The sequence below is a fragment of the Spea bombifrons genome, chromosome 5, assembly GCF_027358695.1.
Source record: "Spea bombifrons isolate aSpeBom1 chromosome 5, aSpeBom1.2.pri, whole genome shotgun sequence".
Taxonomy (NCBI): Eukaryota; Metazoa; Chordata; class Amphibia; order Anura; family Pelobatidae; genus Spea; species Spea bombifrons.
Window position 1 is genome coordinate 65,798,230 of NC_071091.1, and position 17,155 is coordinate 65,815,384.

Sequence of the window (17,155 nt, forward strand, 5' to 3'; positions counted from 1 at the left end):
CCACCACAGGACTTCACCAGGGTAAGTGAACTGCAAAGGGGGAGGGGTAGATAGTGAGAAGGGGGAGAGGGGGTAGACAGTGTGTAGAGGAGGAGAGGGGGTAGATAGTGAGAAGGGGAAAGAGATTGTGAGAAAGGGAGGAGAGGGGTAGCTAGAGGGAGTAGATAGTAAGAAGGGGGAAGAGGGAGTAGATTGGGGAAGGGGAAGATTCTTACTACCCCCTTTCTCATGATCTGTGAGAAAGGGGGGTAGTAAGAATCTTGAAATAAAGAAAGAGTGAGAATGAGTAAGATAATAAATGAAGTAATGTTTGGATGAATTGTGTGAATGGTTGAGAGAATGAATGAATTGGTGTGTGGATGAATTGTGTGAATGCGTGAGAGAATAAATGAATTAATGTATGGATGAATTGTGTGAATGAGTGAGATAATAAATGAATTAATGTCTGTATGAATTGTGTGAATGAGTGAGATAATAAATTAATTAATATGTGGATGAATTGAGTGAATGAGTGAGAGTATAAATAATGTGTGGATGAATTGTGAGAATTCATTGTGAGAATGCATTAATGAATACGTGTAAATGATTTGTGTGAATGAGTGATAGAAAAAATTATTTCTTGACCCCAAGATTTCTCCTTGGATCAATAAGCTGTTTCCCCATAATTAAAGATTATATCCCTGAATATTATGTTTTTCCAAGTATTCATCCAGTTGCTGTTTAAATGTCTGTACAGACTCCGATAAAACTGCAGGCAGAGAATTCCACATCCTTATTGTCCTTACTGTAAAAACCCTTTCCTCTGCCTTAGACTAAATCTCCTTTCTTCCAGTCTAAACACATGACCACATGTCCTATGCATAGTCCTGTTTATGAACAGATTTCCACACAATGGTTTGTATTGGCCCCGAATATATTTATATAATGCTACCATATGCCCTCTGAGGCGCCATTTTTCTAAAATAAACAGATTTAAATTTGTTAACCTTTCTTCATAACTATATCCATTCCTTTTATTAATTTTGTAGCCCGCCTCTGCACTCTTACAGTGCTATGATATCCTTCTTCAGAATAGGTGGCCAAAATTGCTCAGCATCTTCAAGGTGTGGCCTTGCCATTGATTTATACAGAGGCAAAATTTTCTTTTTATCCCACAAATTGATGCCCCTTTTTATACACGACAATACCTTACTGGCCTTAGCAACCGCAGACTGACATTGCACATTGTTGCCTAGTTTGTTGTTTATAAAAATTCCCAAGTCTTTCTCATTTGTCATTACCCCTAATTCACTATCGTTTAGGGTGTAGGTTGCTTGTGCATTCCCTACCACGAAGTGCATAACTTTACATTTATCTAAATTAAATTTCATCTGCCATTTGTGTCCTCAGTCCTCCAGTCTATCTCGATCCTTCTGCAACACAATAATATCCTGCTCACATTGTATTACTTTACAGAGTTTAGTGTCATCTGCAAACACAGAAACATAACTTTCAACGCCTACTGCCAGGTCATTTACAAATATGTTGAATAAAATTGGTCCCAGAACAGAACCCTGAGGGACACCACTTACCACTTTTGTCCAGCTTGAAAATTTACCATTTATAACAACTCTCTGTACTCTATCTCTAAGCCAATGTTCTACCCAAGAACAGGAATTTGTATCTAGGCCAATTTCCTTCAGTTTGAATACTAACCTATCGTGTGGAACCGTGTCAAACGCCTTGGCAATATCCAAGTAGATTACATCCACTGCAACACCCTGATCTACACTTCTACTTACTTCTTCATAGAATGCAATTAAATTAGTTTGACAGGACCTATGTTTCATAAAACCATGCTGATTTTTGCTAATAATAATGTTTTTCCCAATTAATTCCTGAATATTATCCCTTAATAAGCCTTCAAATACTTTCCCAACCACAGAAGTTAAGCTCACAAGTCTATAATTTCCAGGCACAGAGTTTGAACCCTTTTTGAATATAGAAACCACATCTGCCTTCCTCCAATCCTCTGGTACAATTCCTGAAAGAAAAGTATCCCAGAAGATTAGAAACAGAGGTTCACTTATTTCCTGACTCAGCTCCTTAAGTACTCGTGGGTGAATACCGTCAGGTCCCGCAGCTTTGTTGACATTAACTTTCATTAGTTGCTGCAGCACCTTGATCTGAGCCATCCAATCACAGTTTAACTGCAATTTTGTTTCAGTAATCATATGTATATCCATTGACATAGGTTCCTCCTTAAAAAAATAGTTATTTCAAGTTTCTGCTGTGCTGTTTGGGGACAAAAATGGCTCACCCTGGGCTGTTTGGGGAGAAAGATTGCCCAGGCTGGGCTGTAATTTGTGTGTGTAATCTGGGTGCTGGTCAAGTTCAATGTGGACACCAGGGATGGTCTTTGGGGTGTGCAACCTGTGATCTATGCCTGTAATTTAGGGGTCTTTTTATCTATACCTTTAATACTGAGTTTATATGTGATTTCCAGTAGACCTATACCCGCAAAGTCGGATTTGCGTGTTATTCTGATGATCTATATCTGCTATTCTATGTTCCCATACATTATTTATTTATACCTGCAAATACAGGGATTGTATATCTTATTTAGTTGATCCTGCAGTGCTGTTTCCATGTGTTGTTTATTTGATCTATACCTTCAGTGCTGAGTTTACATGTGATCCCCAGTTGATCTATACCTGCAAAGCTGGGTTTGTGTGGTATTCTGTTGGACTATACCTGCAATGCTATACACACAAGTGTTTACATGTGTTGTTTATTTGATTTATACCTGAACTACAGGGAGGAAGGAAAAGAGAGGTGTGGCTTAGTGAATGAGGGGACAAAGTGACTCTGGAGAAGAGTACGACAGAGAGGACCTTTCAAAGTCACGGGAGGGTCAGAAGGAGGGAAGACTGCACTGACTTTTACAGTCTTCCCCTAATCTGCAGTCAGTATGGCAAATATTTTTTTTGGTGTGGAAGCGGAGGGAGTGATTGCATGCTAGGGTGCGTGGAGGGCGTGCAAAGGAAATAATTGTTTTTTCCTATATTTAATGTATTTAAGGTACATTATTGTTACCAGTGTTTCCTGTTATATTGTATGGTACTTGTTTGTGCTTGCACATAAATAATCTCTAATTAAAACTAGTTATTTGTTTCAAGATTTTATTTGTTTCAGAGATACTACAAGAACGATTACCACACCATAGTATGACTTTGTGGGAGATTCCTTGAAAATGATATTGTACCATTGTTGCAAATGGAAAGAAACATTATTTTTCCAACATTTTGCTGCTCTTCTTTTTTTTTCTTCGCAAGATGGAAATTTTCTTCTTGAAAGTAAATTTACATATTTCAACAGCAGGGCACCGCCCTCTGAATATGGGTCATGGGATTATTATGCCTGACTTGATGTATTGGTTTCTCTAGGAAATTTAGTCATACAAAGTAACCTGGAAAAATAAACTAAATATATAGATATAAGTATATGTTACGTTGTGACACATACTATTGACTTTATATTGTTTCTGTACAACATGTCAAGATTATTTACTTGTTCCTTTCATAAAATAATCTTTTTTAATGTTATTATTGTTATTATTCACTTTGTATACTGTCGATTCTAATTTCATTGCAATACTCATTGTCCACTATTCTAATAAAACTATGGAATTTGCTGGTGCTATGAAAGTAAAATGTAATGTAACTCTCAGGGATTAAAGCTGAGTGTTGTCATTCCTTGATGACTGTATCCAGCCTCTACAATTTTCCTAAATTATCCAAAATCCAACCATCTGAGTGTCTTTCCACCCATAATCTATTACCATGTTTTCTCATCAGATTATAAAACTTCCAGGAAACATGTCTCATGAGGAATCTTGGGAAGCCATTGGTAATCTAGAACAGGGGCGGGCTGGCATAGCAGATAATATCTCTACATTATTGTTCTGTATTTGTTAGAATCCAACTTTTAGAATGGCTCCTGTATCATCCTTATATCCCCAACTTGCACCCATGTTATTCCTTTCCTAAAATCTCTTTCACATTATTTCAGTGTTGCAGACCTCCAGGCTTTGAGGGCCACAAACAGTCCAGGAAGTCTGTGTATTCTTGCCAGAAGTTTCCAAAGCTGCACACCACTGCTATTATTATCACCCTTCTGGTGTTACAGCTCCCGGTTAGACAAACAAGTTCCCTTCAATTCCTCTCGATATCAACATCACTACCATATGAAGATTCTTCCGTAGAACATGTTATTATTCTTTGCTCTTACATACACCAATATACTAAATATAGCATATATCATAATATATCACATTACTTAAGCACCATCCACATTGTATCTTCTTCCTAGTACCATGCTTTCTTAAATACACTTCTTAAATAAACAAGGACAATAATATCAAAAGTGAACACAGAAAGGCTTCCTATACTCAACTTGAAATTGTAACTAATTCTAATAAATCAAATGGTGCCTTATTATAAATTTGCCACTATCGTAATACTACACATACATTAAAATGTGTTCTGCATTTAAAATAAATTCCTGCTTAAGACAACACTGATCGAGCTATTTTATGATTTCCTTACTTTTAAATTAAAAAACATCAATAACATACATAAACTGCAAAAAGTGTGACTTTTTGGGGTTATAATTTAAGCAATCTGATACATTAAATTATTTATGATGTTTATAAATGAAGCATACACAGACATGTCTACAATATAATTAAAGGTTTGTTATTACCAGTTAGTTAATATCGGTTCCACCCACAAAACAACAATTTTGTGAGCACGTAATGGTAGTGACCAAACATGCCAGAAGTGTGAGCACACCCGTTCTTGGACCAGAAAAACACGTAGTGAGGAAAGCACTGGCTGGATGGAGCACACCTCTTCCTCAGGAAAGTAGTGATCATTGTATATTTTTGTGGAAAGGACTTTAAATATTAAATGTGTCACGCAGAGGAAGACGCAAAAGAGACACCTAATTATCTAAACAAATCCTCTAGTAAAGATTAATTGACTGGAATGAATGGTCAATTTGTCTGCAATTAGCTTAGTCCATGTAAGCACGTTACTGATTTTAAGATGCTTTTTTTCTTAAAAAAGATAACAATAATAATAATAATAATAATTAGTACAATAGAGTACTGATTTGTGATTGTATTATATGTGATATGTCTAATAACATGCGTTCTCATTACCAACCCATACACACTTACTAAATGATTGGCACTGATTTAAGAATGCATATGCTCACAACGAAGAGTTCAGTATTGTGAGTTTTCTTTTTTGTCTAATAAAGTCCGTTCCTCCATAGACTTTCATTAATCACACTGTCAGACTGGGTGATGATGTATGAATCGCCAACCATGCATTTTCTACCAACATTAATGCCAATTAAGCTTGATACAGGTCATTAAATTGAGCCCCATGTCCCTCACATTGTGTTGTCCACTCTGCATTAATCAAAACCATATGAGGTTTTTTTATAATTATATAGCTTCTCTCTCAATGTCCATGAACCTCTGTAAGCATTGTTATTTTTTTTTTCTTTTTTTATCATGGCCAAGAAGAGATGGGACAGAGCTTAGATCAGTAAAACTGAGAGTGAAACTTCATCTCACCATTGCCTTGTAGTAGCCAATAAAGAATGACAACAAGTTGAAATATGCACAAATACATTTAATGGATATATATACAGTAGTATAACCTTAAAAAAAGACTGTATATGACACTTAATACTGATGTTAAACCAGTGGACAATATAACTTTAATTTCCCTGCCTCGTTCAACAAAGCAGCAATGAACTGTAAAAAGCTAAAACCCAATTAAAACCTGAACACGGTCCTTTGAAAGGAAAAATATACAATCTCGTAACACATGCTATAAAAATTGTATATGGCACTTTAAGTTAGAGGGAGACGCTGTTTCAGTCTTTTATTTTTTTATTTTAAGATGCAACTTTTCAAAGTTCAATATTGGCCACAAAAACAAAAACCATCCAAGAAAAGTTTATGAAAGGAAGACAACCTAGAGTATTTTATTAGGGTAATTTTGTCACTTTTCATACAGCCATTTTACCTCCAATCCCTTCCATTGTTTTCATATACAGCTTGCAACATTGCAGTCAACTTGTGGCAAAGATTATGTGTATCTGCTGAAAAACCCTATTTGTATTTAGCAACATCCCCCAAGGTTTTTTTAAAGATTTTTTTTTTGCCCAGCTAACTTTACTAATGCCAAGATTTTCTTCAACTTACCTATCAACCTTCTAAACTATTCACACACTTCCTGCAGCAAAGGAATGCAGATCCACACTCAAGTACCTGGAAATTACTACATAATTAACCAAATTTGAGGTTACAAAGGGTGAAATGTTGAGTTGTTACCGTTTTTAAATCACCACAGTTAAAAAGGCAGAGGAAAACTTGAACTTCTTATCTACTACTAGCAAAGCGCCCTAAGGCTGGCACACCAAGTATGTATTGGGGTGTTAGTTGATTAGCAGACCTAAATGGTAGGGTGCCCCTTGTATGAATGTTGGCTGATCCTCTTATTGCTAGACCCTTTCCCTTCCTCACTTTGCCTACCTGTCAATGGGGACGTTGCACTTTTCTCTGGAGTCTAGGAAGGCATGGGAAACACAACAGATCCCATAGAGCTATAATATCATACTACCACACTGTCATTGACTACATGACCAGTCTGAGTAGAAGCAGCAAAGACACCCATGCTATGGACACAAAGATCTCTAGCTCCCTTCTAGCTAGCAGGCCTGGGATCTCATGGTGCATAAATCCTCCAGGCCGTTTCTGAATTGCAGTCTACATGCCACTATTGTAGATACCGAGTTAGGCCCTCTGAGTTGGCAGGGAGTTTCCATAGGCTTCTACTTCTATAGCAGAGATTCCCTAGACTTCAGGTTTTCCCATTACAATTTTGCTTAGAAGTGTCTCATGTGCCAAAGGACCCTATTGAGTTTGTCCCTTAAGTTGATGCAAGTTAATTCCAACCACTTTTTAATGACTATTAACTGGAATTCCAACTCAAGTTTTTAGTGGCTACCTCTTTAATATTTGGTATATCTGTATATTTATAATATAAGTATGTAAAGTGATGTACTGATGGTGGTTGTTGCCCTAGCTCAGATCACCGAGTCTCAGCCCCACATAAAAAACAATCCTCTCCACGTGTCTACTTTACAATAAACTGAGGGGGGTTACTCCATGACTCTTAAGCATGATGTGAATGGACTTTAAAGAGACAATCTAGGTCCTGTCAGCCTAGGCCGAAATATCCAGCAACCAGCCAGGAAAAGGGGTGTAGCCTAATTCATATAAACAATGAGTATAGAGCTTGAAGTAGGGAACCTTGGACACCATAATTAACCTATTAAACAAGTAAGAGCATTTGTTACATTCTCCGTCACATGACTCATACATTACCTGCACACTGGGTGTATGCAACACCAGAACAAATGCTGCTTATGGTGTTTGCAGTTGCCTATTGATGATAAAATGAACAGTCATATTATATATCAAATTTATATTTAAACACAGCTTTTAAGAGTTTGATTCAAGTATATGCTTCTTTACATTGCTATTATTAGTAAAAGATCTTGCGATACACTTATTTTATAGCATGTTTATCTAAATTTTAAATTATTTTGCGCAGACCTTCTCTACTAGAATGTGCAGTATGCCCATTGATTGTGTACAGAAAATAGGCATTAACTACATGCTTATACAAAGAACTGTAGTACAGCACTATACAAGGGATGGCTGGCAACATTTAACCTGGGGAACAAGTTATGCTAAGTGACCCAACACATTTGACAGACAATTAATTTTCCTAAATTATCTGGACCTGTGCAACACACAGTACTCAAGAATAATATTGTGGAATGTCCATAGATGATTCATTAAGGAGCCAGCAAGGACCAAATCAGTGTATAAACTCTGCCTAAAGTGGTTGTTACACTAGAAACCCTAGTGGTTATAAGTGGAAGTACAAGTATAACGCACAAAGACAGTTGCCCAGAATCAGAGCAATTGTTCCATCTGCCCCAGTGCCAGCCCTGGCCTCTTACAGCTGTATCAGCTATACCCCACTGATGGCAGCCCACCCAGGCAAATGCCAGATGTGTATGTGACTAATAGGGCTGTATACTTACTATACGGCTGCTCCAGAAGCAGATCCAGTCATCCAGTGCGAAGCCACCGGATGCATTTAAAAAATATGGCGTGTATATAATTTGGCAACTGCTAGCATTAAAGTGCTATGGCCACTTAGTCATCCCCAGTCTAGCCTTGCTTCTGGATTAGGAAAGGGTTTCTGTACTTCTTTATTTCAACATCTGCAATTAGTCTCCTCCATTCATGTATCTCTGTTCTATTAATAAGTTGCTGTTAATTAGTTGAGGCAGTGAAGGTCTGAAAAATAAAGGAATGAATTAAGCTGGCCAAAGCTTTTGCATTAGATTTTAGAACTAATTAGCATTAGGGGCTACTTTCTGTTTGCAAGGTGAATAGTTCCGGGGTGATCACTCTAATACAAACATAAAGTAGAGGGTAATAATGTAAGAAATGAAAACTGTCGTGAATGAGAGGGTGAGTAAAGTACAGATAAAATGAACCATTGTTTACAAAACCTGGCTGCTTCAAACCCACAGTCTGCCATGGACCAGTCTTGATTTTCAGGCACTGTCCCACCAAGTAGCCCCAATCTCTCACTTTTGTAGATAGCAGGGATCATGGGCTGGCTACGGAAATTAGGTGTTCACCACTAAGACGTGAAATCAGTTGATGTCTGTGCTGTTGCCTTTTGGATTCATTATAAATTACAGAATGGATTGTTATTATTTTAGGGTAAGAGGGGGGTACAATCTTCCCAGGGTTGCTGGCACTGGCAGTACATTTCCTAACTTGCCACTTCACCCCTTCTTGAAATGTTTGGAGTATAAAGCACTTTAGACAGGGTTTGCACAATGACTGATCCTTTCTGTGATTTGTGTGCAGTGAATTTTTGCTGATAATGCCCCGATATATTTTGAGCCACTAAATTACTGGTCCCTGCTTGTCCACAGACTAAACATTGGCAGCATTACCCCCTTTTAAGTCATCCATTCTTCTTTTTCCAGAGTTGGTCCTAGTTCTTAAACAAGTTTAACAGATATAAAAGCACACACATTTTCTTGATTTATAGTACCATCATATTTAGTAGAGCTGTACAATTGGAAATTAAGCAAACATTCTAGAAAAAGAGATCAATTGGCAGCTGGTTAAATCTGTAGAATGGGAATGCAGATGTGCTCAAGAATAAAAGTAGAAATGCATTATTAAAAAAACCATTCATAAATACCAAATATTTTCCAATAATAATAAACATATTCCTATGAATTTGTGTCATACTAAATAGATATAATTAAAGTTTTAAAAAAATGATTTTCAACAGACATATTTATTTATTCACAGTTTATTTACATTTACAATGCGTTAATTGTGAGCATCAGGGCCACCATCATAATTATTATTATTATTTATTGTTTCATATAGCGCCATCAAATTCCATAGCGCTGTACAATGGGCAGACAGGACATAACAAGTAGTATGTAACATAACAAATTGACTTACAGAGACAACAGGTGAGGAGGGCCCTGCTCAAACCAGCTTACAGTCTAGAGGGGGACTGTAAGGGGACTGGGCCAGTCTAACAATGTCAAAGTGAAAAGAGACCTCAGCTGGAATATGGTGGGGGAGGGGGAGGGATGCTGAGGAAGAGGGTTACAGCATTATTGACAGAGACAATGGCAAATAAAAGTGGTCTCAGAGAACAGTGGTTTCAGCACTGATGGGAAGCCTAGAAACATACATATGTACTGGGCCTCGAAATCCTCGATGGTGGCCCTGGTGAACATTCTCCATGGGAACCAAGGAATATTTCTTCTTCTAGCTCATAACATACCATTTTCTCCTGTTTATTCTTGATAAATATGGTCCTACTTTGTTAATATATTTGTGTGCATCTGAAAACTGAAGGCACGCCCATTTTGTGATTCACTGCTATGGCTCCGGGACAGCAACATATATTCATTATATGAGAGGAGGGTTTTCGTTTACTAACTTCCTCATTCCTGGTAAGTCACCTCAAGCATGCAGCAAGACATAAGGGGAAAAAAAGCACGTCCTATCTAATGCTTCAAAACAACAATCTCGATTGTATAAACAAGCTCAGCTGCTGTAGACTTTTTCAGGTGTCTAGACATGGTCGTCTTGACTAGGTAAAGTACATGAACAGCTTACCTAGGTGTTATTGGCCAGCGAATGTCCAGAGTGGTTCCGTACATTCTTCATCCTTCTGGGCAAAACAAGTGTCATCAAGTTAACTAGGATGTTGATGACACAGATGGCAGAAAAACTTCCTGCATCTAAAAGCTCACCAGATGAATGGACTGCTGCTAGAGTCAACATCACTTAGTAAACAGGACTGTTTGTCACACACAATGGCCTCTTTTGTTCTTCATGTAAAAGCATGTCCACAATAGAGGATGATCCAAGGGCATACCCAGTGCATCAAGCAAAATTGTTGTGCTTGACAAGTTTGTTTTGTTCATTTCTTTTCCACAGATTCCAAACAGAACAATAGGGTGTATAACAATAGAGTCCATGACAGTTACCAAACTTTATGTTAAGATTTGTTGGTAAAGTACCAACATATTCCATAGTTCCAAGATAAGGCACTCACAGTTTAACATGCACGTAATGGTTACCAAAGGCAGAGCCCTTTTTGTTAGCTAGTTGAAGATCATGGGAGCTGTAATTCCTTGGCAGGAGAGCTACTTATTAACTACCTCTGTGCTAGGTTCATACAAACTGCTACATCAGCATAAGAGCTACAGCAGTGTAACATGGTCACAAAATTACCTAAGTCAGTTTCTGCTCTAATGCAATAATATGTTTTGTTTTAAAACTATTTGTGTGTCCATATGTATACCTTTTAATGAAGTTACCTTACTTGCAATATAATATGTAGGTTAAAACACAACCATTAACTGAAAAAACTGTGTAGGAGTTATAAAACCGAGTGAGGAACAGCTAAACAAGGTGAAGATAGTTAAATATGTCATAGTCATACACCATGGCAAAACTGAGCACAGGAACAAGAGCCAATACTGCATCAGCAACGTCTCTCCCAGGCAAAAATTTTAAGGCAGACACGGGTTACCAGATGCTCTTTTAAAAAAGCATAAAGAAGCATGCAATGTTGAGGAGCATAGACGGAGTGGTCGACCAGAGATGTTCAGCAGTGCCACCAGCTCAGCATTGGCAGAAAACAGAGGGAACCTGGTATGCCCATCTACTGTCTGCAAAGGTCTGGTCAGAAGTGGTCTTCATGGAAGACTTGTGGCCAAAAAGCCATACCTCTGACATAGAAATAAGGCCAAGCGACTCAACTATTCTGTAATTTGAAATATTTGACTGTGGCAGAAGGCAGTTTGTTCACCAAAGGGCTGGAGAGATAGACAAGAATGGGTCTTTGCACTTTGCAGGCAATAGTGAAGCATGGTTCCTTGAAAGTTTGGGACTGTGTATCTGCAAATAGAGTTGGGGATTTGGTCAGAATGAATGGTCTCCCTGATACTAAGAAGTACTGGCAGATAATTATCTATCAAGCAATAACATCAGGGAGGCATCTGATTGGCCCCAAATTTATTCTACAGCATGACAATGACCCCAAACATACAGTCAAATTTATTAAGAAAAGTTCTGCGTAAAGAAGACCAAGGAGTCCTGGAAGGGATGGTACCCCCCCCCCCACACACACACACACAGAGTCTTGATTTCAACATCATCGAGTCTTTCTGGGATTACAGGAAGAGAGAGAAGCAACTGAGGCTGCCTAAATCCACAGAAGAAATATGGTTAGTTTTCTAAGATGTTTGGAATAACCTACCTGCCAAGTTCCTTAAAAAACCTTGCGCAAGTGTGCCTGGAAGAACTGATGCCATCTTGAAGTCAAAGGGTGGTCACACCAAATATTGATTTGATGATTTGATTTAGATTTTTCTTCTGTTCACTCATTTTGCATTTTGTCAAATGATAAAATTAAACTATTAACATGTTTATTGAAAGCATTCTTACACATTATTCATTCACAACTGCCTAAAACTTTTGCACAGTAATATATATATATATATATATATATATATATATATATATAGGCATGCATGTTTGTGTGCTCTGTTTAATTTGCCATCATTTTAGCATAACTAAATGCCTTAATTATAACACTACCTATAGCTTGTTTTTGGTTTGGCAATCAGTGTAGTTGTTCCGTTGATATTTTGTTTCATAAGGGATGAGATCAGTGTCTCAGTTGCAGGATCAGCATTATATTATCTATTTCCTATCCTGAAGTTCTCTCCCTTCTCCTCACCCACCTTTACAAAGGTTTGAACCCATCAACAACAATCAGCAAGTTAACAACAGGGGACAGATAACATAATGGGAAGGAATAATCAAGCAGATCTTGAGAAAAGGAAATTAAGATAAGGTTGGGTTTATTTAGTATATAGAATTGTAAAATCTAGAGTTTGTGAAAAGTGATAGATCCACTTTAAGACATTACCCAGTGTGAATGTAGGTTTCCTACCTAAACTGACCCTTTTATTTGGGAAATATGTCATTTGAAGTGTTGCCATTTGAATAAAACAAATCCTGTTTACCTGTAAGGTTTGAAAATGCTTTTAAGTCCTTTGAATGTAGATAAGAGACAATGTGAACAGTTTTTACACAAATGGTGGAAAGGTAATAAAATAAACATCAAAGGTAGATTTTAAGATATATCCCTATCCATAGCAGTTCTCAACAAAGGCAGGAAGCAGAGGAAACCTACCCCAAGTGCTAACATAGGATTCTAGTTTACATGTCTCATACAGGGTCTCTCCTACAACTCTATGGCTCTAGAAAGAGATTATTAAATATGGGTGGTCATTATTAGATGTATGTAAAAAATCATAGATCAAAAATTATCCAAATCCGTACAAAAATCACCCTGTAGGTCTTATTTACCAAGGTTAAATAGAAGCAACTTTAGAACAAAATTACAGAAACTTAGACATTTATATAAAAAAGGTTCCATATAAGCAAGGAGTGTATTCTGTTGATTATTCCCTACACTGGAAATAATCTTAAACAATATTACAATAATCTTATAATACAATTAGTGTGCTATATGTGTTACTTTGTTTAAAAAAAAACATACCAGGGATTTTTTTAAATATACACAATATCAGAAAAAAAGATAATTCAAATACATTTGTTTATAAAATAAACACTTGGAGGAGACATGTTTAGAGTATACTGAATACATATATGTGTATATGATGGACACAGAGCCAAGGGGTAAATATTAACCCTAGCTGTAACCTGGTTTATTGAATGAGGTTGGGATTTTTTTTAAGGTACAAGTCTGTATTGTGAGGTTTAAATGAAAACTGTAACATTGCACAATGGTCATATAAATTACTTAAATGTAATAAAAAGACGCAATAATTATGCACCATTAGTGTTTACAAGAGTGTTTATAGCATCGTGATTAATCGCCTAGCCGAAGTTCTATGTCTCATATTCTCAAATTGTTAGCATTTATGTGGATTGGATAATAATACAATAACTGAAGAATATACTGTTATAAGCATTTTGTGAAATAATTGCAAAAAAATGTGATGAATGTCTACACAGAGCAAAACATTAAGCAAATGATATATATATATATATATATATATATTGTATATATAAATATATATAAATTGTATATATAAATATATACTCTAACATGTATGGGGAATTTCAAATATCACCAATTTACAATAAATTCAATTACTATATCAATAAAGATCAATATGTTTCGTTAAAATAGAAGAAAAGGCAGAATATAAATTGACTACTCACAATGAGAGGTTTGTCCTGTATATACAAACAATTAAATCCCTTAACCTTTTAAGCGGAAGATTACATGCCCCTTGTAGTACTAAACTGATTAACTCGGTGGGTGCCAGAGAGATGAATGCACCCACCTTACATGTCACGTAATATTGTTGGACTGTTCCTAATGTAAGGTCTCTGGAGCTCATCTGCCACCTATTAGCCAAAGTGCATTTTACACCTTGAAACACCTGCTCCCAGGTACACTGTGCGTTACAATGGGGAGGTGGGAAGGGCATTGTGATATGTTTATAGGTGCGATGACATGCAAACAGATGATTTTACGGTAATTCGCTGTATCCCCGACTTATGCCCCAGCTCCACCAGTTTTACCCCTCCTTCCCTGGAGTCTGTGATTTGCTATAGAGATACAGAAGGTAAAGCGCTGCGGCTCCTCCCACCTCTCTATTATAAATAGAGCGCAGCGAATGGAGAGGGACAGCCACTTAACACTAATCATCGCAATAACAGCATCTGCCGGGGAATCCTGAGCACCGGACTGGAGGGGTCCACTGATAATCTGCATCAGAGGGCATCTTCTGCTACTGACAGCGCCTCTTCTCTGCTAACCACCTGAGGGTACCAGGATTGTGGGCAGCTCTTGGCCACTGATGAGGACAGCACCGACCTGCTGCATCCATCCACCGGAGACACCCCAATGACCTGGGGGGTGATGAACGACACAGAGTGTGACTGCCAGTAAAGCACACTTACGACTAGAAGAGACTCACAGTAAGATACATTGAGCAGTGCGGGACACAGATCTGCGCATCCCGGCCATGAGTCTGGAGGTGTTTGGCAAAGCTGCCTATGAGGACAAGGTGTGCACCAGTGACCAAGAAGGCAGCCTGTCATCCCCACTGTCCGGCAGGGAGGACGAGCTGGGATCGGATGGGGACTTTGTAGCCAACAGCCCTGCTCCAGCTTTATGCCCAAGAGACTCCGAGATGGACACGGACACCGGGAGTCTGGCTGGTGAGGAGGAAGAAGAGGAAGAAGTGGAGGAGGAAGGAGAGGTGAGGCTGAGGTCAGACCTGGGTGGGGAAGGAGTAGAGGGGTCTGCGGCATTCCGAACCCAAGCAGCAGAGGGGGTTAAAGCTAAGACTTACACCCGCCGCCCAAAGCCCCCCTACTCCTATATCGCATTAATAGCCATGGCTATCAGAGACTCTGCCACCGGGCGCCTGACACTGGCCGAGATCAATGACTACCTGATGAAAAAGTTCCCCTTCTTCAGGGGCAGTTACACTGGCTGGAGAAACTCAGTGCGGCACAACCTGTCTCTCAATGACTGCTTTGTCAAGGTCCTACGGGATCCCTCTCGCCCCTGGGGCAAAGATAACTACTGGATGCTGAACCCCAACAGCGAGTACACCTTTGCAGATGGAGTGTTCAGGAGAAGAAGAAAGAGGTTAAACCGGGTCACCAAGTGCTTAAAAGAGCAAGAGCTGCAGGGGCTTCCAGAGCAGCAGCAGCACCAACATCTGATACCTACAAGACCAGCAACCCAAAACTCAGCCCCCTCATCCAGCAGATTGCTCATAGCACCTTCTGCCTCACCATCAATGTCCAACAACAGCCCCTCCAACACTACAAGGTCCACCAAGGAGCTAACCTCAGGGACCAAGTTTTCCAGCTCCTTTGCAATCGATAGCATCTTAAGCAAACCTTTCCAGAAGAAAGAGGCTCCAGAACAGGACTCGAGATCCACAAACGGACGTCTCCTGTGGCCAGCAGGTGCTTTGCTCCACTCTGTTCAATCTGCCCACAACTACCCATTAATGTCTTACCCCCCATCCTCTGCATTGCATCACCCATCTGCCCTTTTCCCTCTCAGCTCTCTTGGCAGTAATGCTGCATCCTTGCACTTACAACTCTACAGGTATTGCATGCCTGAATCTCTCCTACTGCTCATGGATTCCAGAAGTGAACAGCTTTCTGCTGAACCTAATGATGATCAGCAACATCCCAGACGCGTTCATCCCCAGCATTCCCAGCTCTTCCTAACTCCCACCCCATCCAAAGTTTTCCCAGACCACCTGGGGAACCCCGAGCTTTTATGCACCTTGAGGACCCCTGAAGCTTTCCATCCATATCGTCCAGAGACATTGCTAGTATGACAGTTAAAGGAGGATAAGGGGCCAGAGTGTAAGGTTTAACAGTAATAGCATCACTGCTTAAAATTATTTGTTTTATCATTCTGTATTTAACTGCCATTGCCTTTCTTGACACTGAGATAGTTGAAGGGGTTGCACCCCAGAGAACATGCCAAAATACTTACATTTACAATGTGTGCCTTGGTAATGGACCCATCCCTATTCTATTAAAAAGTTTGCAAATTGGGATCTAGTGAAGTACTTATGCAAGGGTGCTTCAGGGCTCACTCAACCAGTAACTCCCATGGACCTATATGTTTGGTCAGTGGTTTAGTTAATGTTCTAGAAACCCCTCTATGATATTGTTGTGGCCTTGTCACATGATCTGCACTGGTATGTATATATATGTATATATATATATATATAGACACACACAAATTATATATATATATATATATATATATATATATATAATGTGTGTGTCTTGAACACATGGGTTCTATAAGAGACCTAAAACTGCACTTTTTAAATATACTTTTTTTTATATCAATGAAATATGAAATATGACAACAAAATGTGCCTTCTAATACATATTTGAAAACATTACAGTTTTCTTTTGACGCCAAAGCATTAAATTACCTCGACTTCAGCCAGTTTTTCTGGTTGTCACATGTTCTCAGCTTTGTTATTTTAAATTGTTTAATGCCTTTATTTTATTTAGCAATGGTTGGGCAATTTTGCAACAACACTTGGAGTCACAGGTTCCATCACCCTGGGGATGCCTGAGGGTGCTGGGAGCTATATTCCAAAACATTGACAAGAGGTGGTCTATCTCAAATTCATGCTATCTGCCAATCTTTGAATGCCATGTTTTGTTTAATGTATAACAATATATGTTATGAGACAAATGATACATATTGCATTGTGCCAAAAATGTGATAGAGTTACTGTTTCCAGGTCATTCCTGCTGTACACAGACTTTCCACTGTGCCAAATATTGACTGAAGACTAAATTAATTTGTCTTTAAATTATTTATACTTTTATTTTGTTTGTTTAAAAGAATCTTAGATG

General features: G+C 38.5%; 1 protein-coding gene across 1 annotated transcript; it reads left to right on the plus strand.

Moving 5' to 3' along the window:
• Window positions 1-14,505: 14,505 nt before the first annotated feature.
• Window positions 14,506-16,503, plus strand: FOXQ1 (forkhead box Q1). The gene has a single exon (XM_053467592.1). It carries the CDS (start codon window positions 14,767-14,769, stop codon window positions 16,105-16,107), a length of 1,341 nt encoding a protein of 446 aa, XP_053323567.1. The 5' UTR covers window positions 14,506-14,766; the 3' UTR covers window positions 16,108-16,503.
• The last annotated feature ends 652 nt before the right edge of the window (window positions 16,504-17,155 follow it).